This window comes from Chiloscyllium plagiosum, unplaced genomic scaffold (assembly GCF_037043375.1).
Source record: "Chiloscyllium plagiosum isolate Xiang-an unplaced genomic scaffold, Cpla_swu_hap1 HiC_scaffold_15, whole genome shotgun sequence".
Lineage (NCBI taxonomy): Eukaryota > Metazoa > Chordata > Chondrichthyes > Orectolobiformes > Hemiscylliidae > Chiloscyllium > Chiloscyllium plagiosum.
The window spans coordinates 15065742-15084010 of NW_028270153.1; the positions used below are offsets into that span (position 1 = coordinate 15065742).

General features: G+C 48.1%; 1 protein-coding gene across 4 annotated transcripts in view; it reads left to right on the forward strand.

Moving 5' to 3' along the window:
• Positions 1-18269, forward strand: part of LOC122560264 (rho GTPase-activating protein 39) — a 207307-nt gene that overhangs the window by 176484 nt on the left and 12554 nt on the right. For all 4 annotated transcript variants that reach the window (XM_043710784.2, XM_087994754.1, XM_043710785.2 and 1 more), the window contains exons 4-6: positions 5795-6344; positions 11682-11774; positions 14464-14537. In XM_043710784.2, coding sequence (XP_043566719.1) covers positions 5795-6344; positions 11682-11774; positions 14464-14537 — 717 coding nt within the window. The remainder of the gene's footprint in view (positions 1-5794; positions 6345-11681; positions 11775-14463; positions 14538-18269) is intronic.

Sequence of the window (18269 nt, forward strand, 5' to 3'; positions counted from 1 at the left end):
CAAGAAAGGTCTTCACCCAACGAGCAGTGAGAGGGCCACATGGAGGGGTTAAACCAAATCGTGTCGGTTAAAGGAAGCAATGTACAGCAGAGAATGGAGCAGAACATTACAGCAATAGATTGAAATGAGGAAAGTTCCCCTCAAAACACTGACTAATTGGTATAAGTGACCTGTTCCTGTGCCGTGCCCCCTATGTAATCCCTGGGAATTATCCCACGTCCTGACTTGACCCACTGCATTGCTCAGTCGTCTGTAATTTCTGTCTCTCTCACCCCTATACTTCCTGCACTTGCACAGCACCAAAGGACTGTCAATGCCTCATTGCAAGCAACCATTTCTCACCCGCGGTCTAAGCAGTGGGATTTGGCAGGCTAATTGCAGCTGAGTTCCATCTTGTCTTCGCCTGATTCCCATAAATCTGTATTTGCAAGACGGGGTCATTGTGAGTCATTGAGAGCAGGAGGATTGCCTGTGTTTTTATTTCAATTCCCCCCCTCCCCCTGCCTTACATCAGCCAATGGACCTTGAGATCACTTGTAAGATTCCAACTGAGGCCAAATCAATCAGTCCAGACAGAGAATCAAAACCTCCTGGAGCTCCAGGCCTGTGAAGGTCACTGTCTTTACTAACCGAACCTGTCAGGCAACCACCAAATGTGGTGTTATAGTCAATGTGGTCACCCCGTCATACATATCTTTTCCTCAATTCTTTGTGATTCATTCTTTTGAGATCCCTTTGTTCCTCCATCACACCTAGAATGGCATCTTCCAAATACTAAGGATATTATTAAACAGGAAAGGGTTTGGAAGAGACTTACCAGAATGTTGCTGGGAATGGATGGTTTGAGTTTTAAGGAGGGGCTGGATAGAGTCATAGAGATGTACAGCACGGAAATAGACCCGTCAGTCCAACTCGTCCATGCCGACCAGATATACCTAAGTTAATCTAGTCCCATTTGCTAGCAGTTAGCCCATATCCCTCCAAACCCTTCCTATTCATATACCCATCCAGATGCCTTTTAAATGCTGTAATTCTTCAGTTCATTCCATACATCCACCACCCTTTGCGTGAAAAGGTTGCCCTGTAGGTCTCTTTTATATCTTTCCCCTCTCACCCTAAACCTATGCCCTCTAGTTCTGGACTCCCCCACTCCAGGGAAAAGACCGTGCCTATTTACCATATCCATGCCCCTCGTGATTTTATAAACCTCTATAAGGGGCTGGGACTTCTTTCACTGGAGCGTAGGAGGTTGAGGGATGACTTTCTCGAGGTTTGTAAAATCATGAGGAGCATTGATAAAGTGAATGCCAGATGTCTTTTCCCTAAGGTGAGGGATCTCAAGACTTGGGGCATGCTTTCAGTGTGAGAAGAGAAAGATTTTAAAAGAAGACATGGGCAGATTTTTGACTTAGTGGTTCGTGTGTGGAATGAACCTCCAGGCGAAGTGGTGAATGCAGTGGTGATGAAGAGCTTATGCTCAAAACGTCGATCCTCCTGCTCCTCAGATGCTGCCTGACCGGCTGTGCTTTTCCAGCAACACACTCTTTGACTCTGATCTCTAGCATCTGCAATCCTCACTTTCTTCCAAGGACATGAATGGGAAAGGTTTGGAAGGATCTGGACCAAGAACGGGCAGGTGGGGGTGGTTTAGCTTGGGATTATGGTCAGCATGGACTGGTTGGACCGAAGGGTCTGTCTCCGTGCTGTATGACTCTTGAGAGTCTCCGGTGATAGTGTTCTGAAGGTCTCGCAAAAAGCCAGTTAGGAAAACAGGAGAATCAGATGGTTCACTGTGCAATCAGTTGGTTTAAAAGCCCAGCACTAATAGGAGCAGCAGTGAGTGGATGAGCAGAAATATTAAATTCCAGAGAAAATGTGACTGTCTCAAAAAATAAATGTTGTAAAACCCCATCAAAATCAAAATGAAGGGGTTAGTGGGAACTGAATCAGATTGAAAGCAAATGCGGTTTTAAATTCTTTTGCTGTGCTCTGTTTGTGGTCTGTTAATTAGGACGCCTTTAACCTTAGTCACTGGTTTTTGTTTCTCTTCAGGGGAGTCTGGGAGAGACAAAGTTCACTCATGGTAGGAAGGTTTCCAGAGGAAGTTAGCGGAAGGAAAGCAAGTCCTTGCACCATGGGTGGCTAAGAGAATGCAATTCTCTGTCAGAGCCTGACATTTCCCTTTTAAAAGGCTAGCTGCTTCGAGAGCAGCTAAGGATACAGAGGAGCGAGAAGGGGAAAGGGATTAGAATTAGTGTCTTCTATATCGTAAGCCAGGAGTGTTGACTTGATGATGAGGTGGACGTGAAGAATTTGGTGACAATACTCTACAAATAGGAAAGGTTTAGAGGGATATGGGCCAAATCCAGGCAAATCTGACTACCTTAGTTCAGGAAACCTGGTCACATGGACTAATTGGACTAAAGAGTCTGCATGCTGGATGCCTGTATGACTCTGAAGAGAACCAGGGACTTTTTTTCCTTTGGTATCCTGGCCAATGTTTATCTCTCACTAAAAATAAAATAGATTATCTGGTCAATATCATGTTGCTGTTCGTGGGAGCTTACTGTACAGCTATTAGGGAAACGAGGCCTTGGGAGCATCCAACCACATGGGATCAACATCAACTTCACCAGTTTCCTCATCCCCTCCCCCCACTTCATCCCAGATCCAACCCTCCAACTCAGCACCGCCCTCTTGACCTGTCCTCCCTGTCAATCTTCATTCCCACCTATCCACTTCACCCTCCCCTCTGACCTAACACTATCAGCCCCTACCTGCATCTACCTATCACCTTCCCAGCTACCTTGCCACCACCCCCAACCCCACTGTCCTGTTTATCTGTCAGTTCCTGCTCCACTCCCCCCCCCCGCCCCCCCACACACATTCCTGATGAAGGGCTTTTTCCCGAAACACCGATGCTTTTCCAGCGTCAAACATTTCAATTTCCCAAATAAAAGCAAATCACTGCGGATGCTGGAATCTGAAACCAAAAGAGAAAATGCTGGAAAATCTCAGCAGGTCTGGCAGCATCTGTGAGGAGAGAAAAGAGCTGACGTTTCGAGTCTAACTGACCCTTGTCAAAGCTAAAAGAAGGGAGAAATAGGGAGGTATTTATACTGGGCTGAGAGAAGGGGAGTCATGACTCCAGAAGCAAAGGTAGCAATAAAGAGACGATAATGACAGTGCATTTCTCCCTTTTTTTAGCTTTGACAAAGGGTCAGTTAGACTCGAAACGTCAGCTCTTTTCTCTCCTCACAGATGCTGCCAGACCTGCTGAGATTTTCCAGCATTTTCTCTTTTGATTTCAATTCCCTACGTAGTAGCATGACTGTAATTCATTGATTGCAAAGCTCCTTGAGATGTCCAGAGCTTGTGAAAGGCTCTGTGTAAATCCAAGGCTGGGTCAATTTCCACAAATACTTTCTATTCTAATGTCCCCACGCAGTGCCATTTTCCGAATGAATGAGTCATTTCTTTTTGCTCATGTTTAACGTCAGGAGTGATCAAGATCGTTGAACGTGCGATTATTTTCTCTCCTGTCCCCATCTCCTTTATTGAAGAGAGACTCGCATTGAGATAGCACCTTTCAGGACCACTAGCTGTCCCCAAACACCTTACAGCCAATGAAATACTTTGGAAGTAGTCACCTCTGCAGACAACAAAATCCAAGGATGGGTCAATTTCCACAAATATTGTTGACGCACTGTAACCTCACCCACGTGACTGTGACTGATAGCTTGATTATTTTGACAGGGTATTTAATTGGAGGAATGCATGGCACAGTGGCTGAGTGTTAGCACTGCTGCTCCACAGCACCTGGGACCCAGGTTCAATTCCAGCCTCTGGCGACTGTCCGTGTGGAGTTTGCACATTCTCCCTGTGTCTGTGTGGGCTTCCTCCTGCAGTCCAGAGATGGGTAGATTAGGTGGGTTAACCATGGTAAATGGGTTAGGGTGGGGGTTGCTGGGTCTGGTTGGGATGCTGTCTGGGGGGGTCAATGCAGACCCCGTGAACCAAATGACCTCAATCTGCATTGTAGGATTCTATGATTGGATCATACCATTTGAGCTTGATGCTGTCCGTGTCTGATAGTCACACACAGTCATCCACCAGAGAAAAGGGTAGCACGGTGGCTCAGTGATTAGCACTGCTGCCTCACAGCACCAGGGTCCCAGGTTCGATTCCAGCCTCGGGTGACTGTCTGTGTGGAGTTTGCACATTCTCCCCGTGTCTGCGTGGGTTCGCTCCGGTTTTCCTCCCACAGTCCAAAGATGTGCAGGCCAGGTGAATTGGCCATGCTAAATTGCCCCTAGTGTTAGGTGGATTAGTCAGAGGGATATAGGTCTGGGTGGGTTACTCTTTGGAGGGTCAGTGTGGACTGGTTGGGCCGAAGGGCCTGTTTCCACATTGTAGGGAATCTAATCTTAAAAAAAAAACCCTCGTCACTGTTACACTCCCAGCCTTGGGGATGAATTAGAAAATCCTTACTGACACCTTGTCTGAATTCCCAGCTTTCAATTAAATTAAAACGTGGGCCTTTCCTGGTGTGTGAGGGTCGGCTCTGTCTCGAATAAAGTCACCGAACTCCCCCCAGAAAGCTGACCACCTTTGTTTACTGACACCTATTTATCCAGATAACACTGCCCCTTCCTGTAGTTAAAAGACTTTGGGAGGTTGAAATAAAGAGAAACTGCTAACTCTGGTGGGGAGGGAAGCATGTTTGCCATGACAGAGTTTGAATATTGATGAACAGAGAGACATTTTGCTAAAATGTTTCAGCTTGTACTGATAGGGCTCAAACACAAGGATACCAGATTGCTGGGGGTAAACACAAGGATGCTGGGGGTAAACAAATTCCTGCATTTACAGCACGAGTCCGCAGGCAAAATCTCAACTGCAGCTCTGTCTTTTGAGCCATGAGTGAAGATAGAGCCAAAACATAAACAGCTCAGGAAAGAAAATAGGGAAACATAAGGCCCTCCACCACCTGTTTCCCCCCACCCCCACCTCCCCAGCCCCCCAAACACACACACACACACATACACCAATGTCCAGGCACACAGATATGCAAACGCACTTATGCCACACACACGCAGATATGTGCGTGTCCACAGAAATGCATGCACATTTATATGCACTTACACATGCACTTACATTCACATATTTACATACATATACAGGTAGTTCTTCTATAACATGATGGTTGCGTTCTTGTGCAACCCCACATTCTAGTAAAATCGTGCTTCAGAAACGGCACTTAAAGTGTTGGTGCGTTATTTCGTTACAGCCACCACAAGTTTTAAAAGGTTCAAACGCGTGCCTAATTCGTCAACCACATTACAGCGAATTTGCATTAATGAAACACCCGTTAGAACAGAACAGCTTGTATTTTCACAAATACACGCACTCTCGTGTATACATCGACACGCAGTCACCCAACTCTGGTAGAAATCTGGAAATCTCTCCTCCTAAAGTCTGTGGATGTTGGGCACATGTCAGATCTTTCCGAGCTGGGAATGATGTTTGTTTGAAAGGGTTTCAAGACCAAGATGGTTGCAAGGAGTTGCAGCACAGTTTAGTTGAAATTGAGCTGAAATGGGCCAAATGGTGTATTCCTGTATTCCCAATTCCAGTTGATGGTAACCAGTGATGAACTCATTCTAGTTCGGTTAATTAAGCCTCAGGATTTTGGAGTGGTGTGGTCAGAACATGCGACTGGATCTGATTCCCGGTTGTTGACAAAAGCACAATCTAACACTTGTTTTCCTTTCCTCAACCCACCCACCCTTAGTCCCAGAACATTGGCAGCAGCTCACAACTCGACCCAGGAGGGCAGACGTGCAACGTGGGCTACCATTTTCCTTACACCACGCTCCGCAAGCCCCTGCCAGAGAAGAGCATGGAAGACTGGGCGGCCAAGCACCTCAACATGCACACTCGGGGTATCTTCAGACGCAGGCTGTCCATCGCCAACATGCTGTCCTGGGTCGGAGGCTCCATCAAGAAGCCAATGCTGGTCACCAACGACCGCACCATCAAAAAAGACGCCTGCGAACTCTTCAAGCTGGTGCAGATGTACATGGGTGACCGGCAAACCCGGATGGAGAGGGTCCCCATCGCCCTGGTGATTGTCACCAAGTGCTGGACAACGCAGGGGATCCGCGATGAGCTTTACATCCAGCTGTGCAGGCAAACCACGGACAATCTGTGCTACCAAAGCCTGGCGTACGGCTGGGAACTCATGGCCATCTGCCTAGCCTTCTTTTCTCCATCGCCCAAGTTCCAGTCTTACCTGGAAGGGTACATCTATCGGCACACCGACCCTGCTCATGACATGAAAAGTACGTGACCTTACTGCATTCTGTCTTGTCAAGTGACACGTTGTCCTAAACAGTCGTTTCATTCAAATGTGGGGCTCACAAAAAAAGTAATATTTCATATTTATGTGCTTTACTGCCACGTTCTGCGGGTGGGGGGGGGGGTTCAGATATCAAAGTAACATTTTTCCCACAAACCAAAACGGAAAAGCTCAGCAGGTCTGGCAGCGCCCCTGAAGAGAAGTCAGAGTTAGCGTTTCGGGTCCTACTGAGGAAAGGTCACCGGATCCGAAATGTTAGCTCTCATTTTTTTCCAGGTGAAGGGCTCCTGCCCGAAACGTCGATTTTCCTGCTCAAATGCTGACTGACCTGCTGTGCTTTTCCAGCACCACTCTAATCTTGACTCTGATTTTTCCAGCAACTTCTGTTTTTGTTCCTGATTTACAGCATCCACAGTTCTTTTGGGATTTTAACGTTTTTTTTTCCCATGTTGTACCTGCTGTGTTCCTGCCCCTCGCCCCTCTCTCTGGTCCCCTCTGAGTGTTGGCCGTGATTAACTGGGCCGTGCCTCACTGTGGGAAAATGTCAATAAGATCCTTCCAATCTCTCCACAACTCCAGGCCCACACGTGTGCACACATACTAGACAGTAGTCACCCTTTGGAATCCTGGATCAATTCTATTGTCCGTGATGAACAAAGCTTGCAGCCATTTCTAGCTGCCTCACCTCCAACCCTAACACACAGACTATGTACCGAGTGGTTTAGCTGACTGCTGGGTAAATGCAGAGCTTGGGGGGTGCTACAATCTCACTGGTGCCATTTTTCAATTGAGGCATCAATCTCAGACTCTCAGAGAGAGATAAGATGCTCCTGTATTATCTCAAAGAAATGTAAGGGCATTCTCTACACGGTCCCAGCCAGTCAGTGTTGCAAAATACAGTAAACCGTTTTATGATCTGTCATCAATGGGACCAGGGGTGAGCTGGCTGCTCAAATATTCCACTTGATCAAGAGATGCACATGATGTAAAATCACACAGTTAGTAATGGAAACGTAATGTATGGGGTGCATACACATCACTGTTAGACTTCATTTACAGCAAAAATCACTTCAATAATAATGCAACCTTATCTTAAATAAAACTCAGAGAGCCTTCTCAGTCTCGCCCTCAACTGCCTACTTGGAGATTGTGATAATACAGTAAACTTGCAGTATTTCAGTGTATACATTTTTGCCGGTTTATCGAGAGTGCTTGGATATTATTTGGTCATTGTTACATTGCTGTTTGTGGGAGCTGCATCTACATTCACTGCTGCGTTTCCTACAGTATAGCAGTGACCAGATTTCTAAGCACTTAATTCACCTAAAGCACTTCGGGTCATTCTGAGATTGTGAAAGGTACTTTTTGGTACAAAGTTCCCCAGACATGAGGATTTCAGTGCCCTGCTCCTCTTAGAGCAAAGAGTCAATGTTACCCTCAGGATCGGTTTTTAAAGCCAAAGCCATTCTGTGGTGCAGCTGGAAATGCCACGATCTCACAGCATGGAGGGCCGTGCTCTCTCCGTCTCCTTCTCCCTCTCCCTCTCCCTCCCCCTCCCCCACTCCCTCTCTCCCTCTCTCCCTCCCCTCTCCCTCTCCCACTCCCACTCCCTCTCCCTCTCCCACTCCCCCCTCCCACTCCCCCCTCCCACTCTCCCTCTCCCACTCCCTCTCCCACTCCCTCTCCCATTCCCCATCTCCCTCTCCCATTCCCCGTCTCCCTCTCCCTCTCCCACTCCCTGTCCCACTCTCTCCCTCTCCCTCTCCCTCTCCCACTCCCACTCCCACTCCCTCTCCCTCTCCCTCTCCCTCTCCCTCTCCCTCTCCCTCTCCCTCTCCCACTCCCACTCCCACTCCCACTCCCTCTCCCACTCCCTCTCCCACTCCCACTCCCACTCCCTCTGCCACTCCCTCTGCCACTCCCTCTGCCACTCCCTCTGCCACTCCCTCTCCCACTCCCTCTCCCTCTCCCTCTCCCTCTCCCACTCCCTCTCCCCCTCCCACTTTTACTCTCTGTCTCTCTTGTCTCTCTTTTTCTCTCTCTCCCTCTCTTTCTGTCTCCCCCTCTTTTCCTCTCTCTCTTGTTCTCTCTCCCTCCTTCTCAGTCTCTTCCTTCCTCCCTCCCATTCTCTCCCTCCTTCCCTCCCATTCTGTCCCTCTCTCCCTCTTGTTCTCTCATTGTCTCCCTCTCTCTCTGTCCCTCTCGTTCTCGCTCTATCCCTCTCGTCCTCTCGTTCTCTCCGTCTCCCCTCCTCTCTCTCTCACACTCACTCACTCTCTCTCTCTCTCTCTCTCTCTTCCTTTCTCATTTTCTTTTTCTCCCTCTTGTTCTCTCTCTCTCTCTCTCTCTCTCTCTCATTCTGTCTCCCTCTCTCCCCTTTACCCCACCCCCCCATTGCGGTCACATACAGGGGCTGAGTACAGGCCCCATGGGTAAATGCAGTTGTTGTTTCCCCCACAGTTTGGGAGCTCGCTGCAGTGACTCTGCCTGGGAGATGGTTGCCAGTTTGTATTGCCCCCTCATTGGTCATATTGTACAGAAGGGAACAAGTGAACACCAGTGGGTTCAGCTCTGACCCAGGGTGGGTGATGCAAGTACTGCACTATCTTGTGAACAAGGAGGGAGCCTTTGGTTCCTGGAGCCTGTTCTGTCAATGAGTTAGATGGGAATGATACTTTAATTCCAGCTACCTGTGTTGTTTCCATAACCCTGAATCATGAGTCTTTTGCATCCCTTTTCTCTGCCATTCTCCCATTAGGTGCCACGATTTGTAAAGGTCTGTGGAAAAATAAACTCCTGACACCCCCAGAGCATGAGATCTCTGATTATAAGAGCAGGAGTAGTCTGTATGTCCCCTTGAGTCGAGAGTGTGGTGCTGGAAAAGCCTGATGAAGGGCTTATGCCCAAAAACGTTGATTCTTCTGCTCCCCAGATGCTGCCTGACCTGCTGTACTTTTCCAGCACCACACTCTCGACTCTGATCTCCAGCATCTGCGGTCCTCCCGTTCTCCTGTATGTCTCCTTGAGTCTGTTCAGCCATTTCACTAACATTACTGCTGACCTGCAGCCTAGCTGCACATAGAAATGTAGAATATTGGAGCAACAGGAGGCCATTTGGCCCTTGGAGCCTGCTGTGCTATTCAATGTGAAGATGTATGATCATCCAATTCGGTGCTCTATTCCCAGTTTCTCCCTATTCCCTTTCGTCAATTCAACCCAAGGAACAAAATCTAAGTCCCCCTTGAAAACATTTTTTTAAAACCCAACCACTTGCTGTGGCAGAGGATTCCATGGGCTCTCACCCTCTGGGTGAAGACATTTCTCCTCATCTCAGTCTGAAATGGCCCACCCTGTATCTTCAGATTGTGACCTTTAGTTCTGGATTCCCTGGGATGACACGGTGTGCACAGTGGTTAGCACTACTGCCTCACAGCGCCAGGGACCCAGGTTCAATTCCAGCCTCAGGCGACTGTGTGTGTGGAGTTTGCACATTCTCCCCGTGTCTGTGTGGGTTTCCTCCGAGTGCTCCGGTTTCCTCCCACATTCCAAAGATGTGCAGGTTAGATGGATTGGCCATGCTAAATTGCCCGTAGTGTTCAGGGATGTGTCGGATAGGTGCATTAGTCAGGGTTAAATGTACAGTAATAGGGGAATGGGTCTGGGTGGGTTACCCTTCAGCGGGTCTGTGTGGACTTGTTGGGCTGAATGGCCTGTTTCCACACTGTAGGGATTCTATGATCAGGAAGATCCTTCCTGTATTTATCCTGTAGAGTCCTGTTAGAAATATTTGGATTTCTACAAGATTTCCCCTTATTCTTATAAACTCCAATGAATGTAGTCCTGACTGATCCCCCCAGCCTCTCTTCATATGTTACTGCTGTCATCCCAGGAATTAGTACATCTCCATCAGTATCTTCAGATAAATGTATTTGTCAGTCTGAGATTTAAAACTCATTGTTGGTCAAGCATTAGTGAGGCCTGGCTTCTGGCACAGTGGATTAATGTCACTGCTACTGAGCTGTTAGCTCTGGGATGAGGTCCCACAGCAGCACTTGCCCTCCAGGAAGCTGTGTTCTTAACATGGCCTTTATTCATTCATGCCTGGGATATGAGCAGCGCTGGCTAAGCCAGCAATCGAATGCAATCTGCAGATCCTTCTCACATTCCCGTGATGGACAGTTAAACAAAGTTAGCTGAAAATGTGTGGCTGGAAAAGCGCTGCAGGTCAGGCAGCATCCAAGGAGCAGGAGAATCGACGTTTCGGGCATGAGCCCTTCTTCAGAGGTTGATTCCTGAAGAAGGGTTCATGCCCGAAACGTCGATTCTCCTGCTCCTTGGATGCTGCCTGACCTGCTGCGCTTTTCCAGCAATACATTTTCAGCTCTGATCTCCAGCATCTGCAGTCCTCACTTTCTCCTAGTTAAACAAAGTTAACCAATTCCTGGGCAGCCATGTTGAATGGAGACGGTGTCCCAGTGGAGGTACACTTTGTGGTGACAGGCCAGTGACCTGCTCCAGGAGAGACGAGGTACAGAAATAGACTTTGGCGTGTCCTTCATGCATCTCCAGATCAAGGAGCTCTGTAAATCTAGAATAAGTCACCAGTTGGGAAAGAGAATTCCTGAATTTCAATGTGAAAGTATTTCCCAATTTCATTCCTGGAAGGTCTGGCTCTAAGTTGAAGGCGATGTTAGCAGGATGAGGTTCTTTTAACTGTGTCTGCTTTCTTTAATAACAGAAAAACTCTCCTTACTGAAGTGTACAAGATTCTTAGGGGACGTGGCAGGGTAGATGCAGAGGTTGTTTCCTCTGGTGGGTCAATTGAGCACCAGAGGGCAGAACCTCGGACTAAGGGGTTGTACATCTGAGACAGATGAGGTGGAATTTATTCTGTCTGAGGGTTATCAGTCTGTGGAATTCTTTACCACAGAGGGCTGTCGAGGCTGGATCACTGAATATGTTGGATGCTGAGAGAGACAGATTTTTAATTGGTAAGAGGATCAGGGGTTATGGGGAAAAGGCAGGAAAGTGGAGTTGAGGGTTATAAGATCAGGTGTGATCTCACTGAATGGCACAGAGGGCTTGGTGGGCTGAATGGTCTATGTCAACTCCTATGTGTCATTGATTAAATCACCACAAGCCTTGTTTAATGCCTCCTTGTAATTCTATGCACTCTGTCATCTGTTGCACTTCTTTATATGTCAATTAAAAGTCCCTCTTGTGTCCCTTTTCTTTAAAAAGAATCATAGCAATAGGTTCTGCCACATGTTGGAGTGACCTTTCCTTCACTTGCGGTTCTGTTTTTCTTTTCTAAATTCAGTAACTCAACGCATCAAGGAGCTGGTGGAGATGAAAAACAAGAAGTTTTCAAAATCGAGGAAGAAGAGAAAGCAGAACATTGAGGAGGAGGAAGGTATGTTTGAGCCAAGTGATCTCACAGCTGACTCAAAAATAGAAGTGGCTACATTTCTCTTTGCTTCTAATGAAGGACTGTCAAACGATAACAGTGAGCTTGTGTATTCCTGGCGATTTTACAAGGCATTAAAGTGGTGTTTAACATGGGTTTCCAGCTTTCGGATTAATTGGGAGAATTTAATAGCTGCTCAGTACAATATAAGCTCCCTGGGATTGTTTGCTCAAAGTCTAGGATATACATTTTATTTAAACATTTCTCATATTTCAAATTGTAAGGTGCCAGCACTGAGAGATTTCAAAGCAAAACTGGCTGGGTGGCATTTACTGAGTTTGATGTCTACCAGAGAGTAGAATTAATGTAAACTGAGACACTCTGTCAGTGACTTTGCTCTACTGTTTTCTGAAGTTTGATTGGAGCGGGGAGAGCCAAGAATAGTCTTATGTTCTCCCTCTTAAAGCACTTTGTATGCAGCACCCAGATTGTGGAGCTCAGACAGCCACCTGTCTGTGGGTAGCACTCTGGCACCTCAGTCACAAGTTGTGAGTCCCACTCTAGGGAACAACAAAAAATCTAGTGCTGTCGTCAGGCCCATTGCTGACCTTCGAGCCCATTGCTGACCTTCGGGCCCATTGCTGACCTTCGGGCCCATTGCTGACCTTGGGGCCCATTGCTGACCTTGGGGCCCATTGCTGACCTTCGGGCCCATTGCTGACCTTCGGGCCCATTGCTGACCTTGGGGCCCAGTGCTGACCTTCGGGCCCAGTGCTGACCTTCGGGCCCAGTGCTGACCTTCGAGCCCATTGCTGACCTTGGGGCCCATTGCTGACCTTGGGGCCCATTGCTGACCTTCGGGCCCAGTGCTGACCTTCGGGCCCAGTGCTGACCTTCGGGCCCAGTGCTGACCTTCGGGCCCAGTGCTGCCGTTCGGGCCCAGTGCTGACCTTCAGGCCCAGAGCTGCACTGTCAAAGGGTTCTGTCTCTCTGGTGAAACCAAAGCCTCATCGGCCTGTTCCAGCCCATGTCAAAGATCTGGTGGGACAGTTTTGGAGGAGGGGGAGGGAAGGGTATTATCCTCACCGATGTCCTGGTCATTGTCTCTCCCTTAGTCTCAGAGTAAGGGGTGGCATATTTAAGACAGGGATGAGAAGGAATTACTCCTTGGAGGGGTGTGCATCTGTGGGATTCCTCACCACAGAGGTCTGTAGAGGTTTGATCTCGAAGTCTATTCAAACCTGAGATAGATAGACAGGTTTTTAATCCACAAGGGAATGGAGGGTTATGAGGGAAATCAGTTGTAAAGTGAATGATCAGATGAGCTGAAAATGTGTTGCTGGAAAAGCGCAGCAGGTCAGGCAGCATCCAAGGAACAGGAGAATCGACGTTTCGGGCATAAGCCCTTCTTCAGGAATGAGGAGAGTGTGCCAAGCAGGCTAAGATAAAAGGTAGGGAGGAGGGACTTGGGGGAGGGGCGTTGGAAATGCGATAGGTGGAAGGAGGTTAAGGTGAGGGTGATAGGCCGGAGTGGGGATGGGGGCGGAGAGGTCAGGAAGAAGATTGCAGGTTAGGAAGGTGGTGCTGAGTTCGAGGGATTTGACTGAGACAAGGTGGGGGGAGGGGAAATGAGGAAACTGGTGAAATCTGAGTTCATCCCTTGTGGTTGGAGGGTTCCTCGGCGGAAGATGAGGCGCTCTTCCTCCAGCCGTTGTGTTGCTATGGTCTGGCAACGGAGGAGTCCAAGGACCTGCATGTCCTTGGTGGAGTGGGAGGGGGAGTTGAAGTGTTGAGCCGCGGGGTGGTTGGGTTGGTTGGCGCGGGTGTCCCAGAGGTGTTCTCTGAAACGTTCAGCAAGTAGGCGGCCTGTCTCCCCCAATATAGAGGAGGCCACATCGGGTGCAGCGGATGCAGTAAATGATGTGTGTAGAGGTGCAGGTGAATTTGTGGCGGTTATAGAAGGATCCCTTGGGGCCTTGGAGGGAAGTAAGCGGTGGGGTTTGGCCGCAAGTTTTGCATTTCTTGCGGTTGCAGGGGAAGGTGCCGGGAGTGGAGGTTGGGTTGGTGGGGGGGTGTGGACCTGACAAGGGAGTCACGGAGGGAGTGGTCTTTTCAGAACGCTGATAGGGCGGGGGGGGGGAGGGAAATATATCCCTGGTGGTGGGGTCCATTTGGAGGTGGCGGAAATGACGACGGATGATGTGGAGGTGCACGTGAATTTGTGGCGGATATGGAAGGATCCCATGGGGCCTTGGAGGGAAGTAAGGGGGGACGAGATGAGCCATGATCTCACTGAATGGCAGCGTATGCTCTTAAATCTAACGGTTGGAAGCATCTGGACAGAATTAAACCGTTACGCTCAGTTCACCTCGGGCAAATCGCAGCCTTCAAAAGAACTACGCTGACGATGAAGGAATCTGAGCTGTTCGGTAATTATGAAAGGCGCTATACAAATGCAATTATTATCCCTGTGGTTTTCTTTCCAAAAATCTGGCCCCACCCTTTCAGTGATTCTGCATTTGTTCCTTTTGAAGCCAGGGAGCGACGAGAGGGTCAAGTGCTTATTCCACGGTGTGGGTGTAGCACTCGTTTAGGTGTAAGACACACCAGGACCTAGTGGATAAGGTGGGGTTCAGGTAACCTCGTCATATTGTAGTGCTGGACCTGACTGTGTTTATTCCTTTGCTTCTTTCAGAGCTTCTCATCAGCACGTACGCCAAGTACTGCTACCGCAAGCTGCAGAAGGTTGCTGTGACGGGGGGAAAGAAGGTCTGTTTTATTCATTGCCAGCTACTGCCACCCTGAAATCTTGAGAGCTGTTCCTGTCCATCTCTGTCTTCCCTTCACACTGTCGCGATCTCTCCTTCTCGCCTGCTGAGGGTTACTCTCCGCCTGGGAAGCTGTGTGCTCCCAGCGTTGGAATTTAATCAAACAAAAACCCAAAGATCTGCAGATGCTGTACATCAGAAGTAAAAAAACAAATGTTGCTGGAAAAACTCAGCAGGTCTGGCAGCATCTGTGAAGAGAAATCAGAGATAACGTATCGGGTCCAGTGCCAGGCTCGATATGTCAACTCTGATTTCTCTTCACAGGTGCTGCCAGACCTGCTGAGCTTTTCCAGCAACTTTTGTATTTGTTTGGGATTTAACCAGCTGGTGACAGGCAGTAATACAGGGCTGCTCTGGAGTTATCCCTATCCTACCTCTGCGGTGCCCATTTCCACTGCAACACAGCATTTGGATGTTGGTCAGGGGAGGGCATGTTCAAAATGAGGGCCGAAGCTGAGGACAGAAAAAATGAGTTGGACTAATACAAACAGAGCAAACAAAAGTTAACGATAAAGTTGCCATAGACTCAGAGGATCGATGGGCTGCTCTGTTATTGCAGGGAGAGAGAGAGAGAGAGATGGCTGGTGGTGAGTTTAATCGGAGGGTCACCCCATGAGATGGTGAAGATGGACCTTCGTGATAACCTCAGCCCGTGCTGAGGAAATTAGAGTCATACAGCACGGAAACGGACCCTTCGGTCCATCCGGTCCAACCAACCATAATCCCAATTCTAAACTAGTCCCACCTGCCTGCACTTGGCCCATATCCCTCCAACATTTCCTATTCATGTACTCATCCAAAACTTCTAACTGTACCCATGACCACCATTTCCAGTGGAAGTTGATTCCACACACGAGCCACTCCTTGTGTGTGTAAAAAAAAAAATTGCTCCCTTTTTAAAATCTTTCTCCTCTCACCGTAAAAATATGCCCCCCAGTCTTGAAACCTCCCACCCTAGGGAAAGGACACCCACTATTTACTCTATCCATACCCCTCATGATTTTATAAACCTCTGTAAGGTCATCTCTCAACCTCCAATGCTCCAGGGAAAAAATCCTGGCCTATCCTGCCTGTCCTTTGAGGGCACATGACAATAAGGGCTATTCAGGTTCAAGTAACTCAAGCCATGCTGTTACTATCCATCAACAAACCAGCCATCCAGCCAACCCAACTAACTGACCTCCAGGTACAGTTCTGCAGCACAGAGAAAGGCCCTTCGGCCCACATCAAACAGAGAAATCTCTTGTCACTTTTTTTTTCTTACTGCAGGAGGATGTTTATGTACTTGAAAAGGGGAATTTAAGCTGAAAAAAAGATGTTAGAAGCGTATGAGAAAGGAATGAGATTGGAATACAGAAACAAACAACAATCCAAGCTGAAAAATGTGTTGCTGGAAAAGCGCAGCAGGTCAGGCAGCATCCAAGGAGCAGGAGAATCGACATTTTGGGCATGAGCCCTTCTTCAGGAATCAGCCCATTCCTGGAGAAGGGCTCATGCCCGAAACATCGATTCTCCTGCTCCTTGGATGCTGCCTGACCTGCTGCGCTTTTCCAGCACCACATTTTCAGCTCTGATCTGCAGTCCTCACCTTCTCCAACAATCCAAGCTGCCTAAGTTAGATTGGTTTGTTCCTGCATGATTCTCAATATGAAACAGTCTGTTCATACCTCCAGTCCGGGGCAGAGGATCTGTGTCATAGAATCCCTACAGTATGGAAACAGGCCCTTTGGCCCAACAAGCCCACACCGACCCTCTGAAGAGTAGCCTACCCAGACCCCTCCCCCTACCCTACATTTACACCTGACTAATGCACCTAACCTATAACATCCCTGAACACTATGGGGTCATTTGTATTGCCAATCCACCTAAGCTAACTTTGGACTGCGGGATGAAACTGGAGCACCCAGAGGAAATCCACACAGACACTGGGAGAATGTGCAAACTCCACGCAGTCTTCCGAAACTGGAATTGAACCCGGGTCCCTGGCGCGGTGAGGCAGCAGTGCTAACCACTGAGCTGCCGTGCTACCCCATGTAGTATAAACGCTGTCCCTCCACACTTCAGCTCTGATGAAGAGTCATCCAGACTCGAAACATTAGCTTGCTGTCTCTCCATGGATACTCCCTGACCCACTGTAATCTCCAGCATTTGTTGTTTCCAGAGCAGAGAGTTATTGCTTGTTGTTTTTAACGAGAAAATATCAATTAGCAGCTCACATGTTTGACTGTAGCACCCTTTGATCCAAGTGCTCCATCTTTTGAAGTTGTGGGGTTTATTTTGTGGGCAGTGTCAGCTTGAGATCCAGACTGTAAGATCATGGGGCAGGTGCAGAAAAGAAGGATCCGCCACTAAACGTACAACCGAATTAACAGCATCAGGCCCTTCGGCCCAGCTGATCTATGCCAGTGCTTTTGTTACTCCTGAACTATATCTCACCTCCACTTTATAGAACAGTACAGCACAGGATCAGGCCCTTCGGCCCACCATGTCTGTGCTAACCACAATGCCATTCTGAACTAATCCCATCAGCCTTCACATGGTCTGTATCCCACTTTTCCCTCCTCGTTCACGTATCAGTTTAAAGTTTTTAAAATCATGGGATGTGGGCATCGCTGGCCAGGCCAGCATTTATTGCCCAGAGGGCAGTTAAGAGTCAACCACATTGTTGTGAGTCTGGAGTCACATGCAGATTAGACAAGGATAGCATTTTCCCTCCCTAAAGGGCATTAGTGAACCTGATGAGCTTTTTCCTGATCAGATTCTTAATTCCAGATTTTTTTTATTGAATTCAAACTCCACCTGTTGTGAGTGGGATTTGAACCTGGGTTCCCAGTACATTACCTGGGTCTCTGGATTAACAATCCAACGATAATACCACTGGGCCATCACCTCTAATACCACTGGGCCATCGTCTCCCCATGTCGCTTAAACGTTTCTGTTGTATCTGCTTCTACAACCTCCTGTGGCCATGTCACTTTTCTGCATATCTTTGAATTACATTGTCACTAATTTACTGACCTGCTCTCCTAAACTCATATGGATCTACAGCACAGAAAAAGACCCTTCAGCCTCTTGAATCCATGCTTGTTAAAGAACAATCACCTAACTATTCTAATCCCAATTCCCAGCACTTAGCTCATAGCCTTTGCATGTAATGTGCATATCTAAATAATTCTTCGATATAATGAGGGTTTCTGCCTCTCCCACCATTACAGGCAGTGAGGTCCAGATCCCAACACCCTCTGGGTGAAAAACATTTCCTCACATGCCCTCTAGACCTTCTGCTTCTCATCTTAAATCCATGCCTTTCAGTCATTGATTCCCTTCACCAAGGGGAGAAATTCTTTCCTGTCTATACATCTCAGTTTTATACATCTCAGTCATGCCCTCCTTCCTCAGTCTCCAGTGCTCAAAGGAAAACAGCCCCAGCCTTCCATAACAGAAGCTCTCTAGCCCAGGCAACATCTCTCATCTGCTCAGCAATGTCTGCAGTCTTATCACCTCCCTTCTCTAATATGGATTCCAGTACTGCTAACGGTACTCTGCTGTGGCTCGGTGGTTAGCACTGCTGCCTCACAGCACCAGGGTCCTTGGGTCAGTTCCATCCTTGGGTCAGTCTGTGTGGCGTTTGCACATTCTCCCCGTGTCTGTGTGGGTTTCCTCCGGGTGCTCC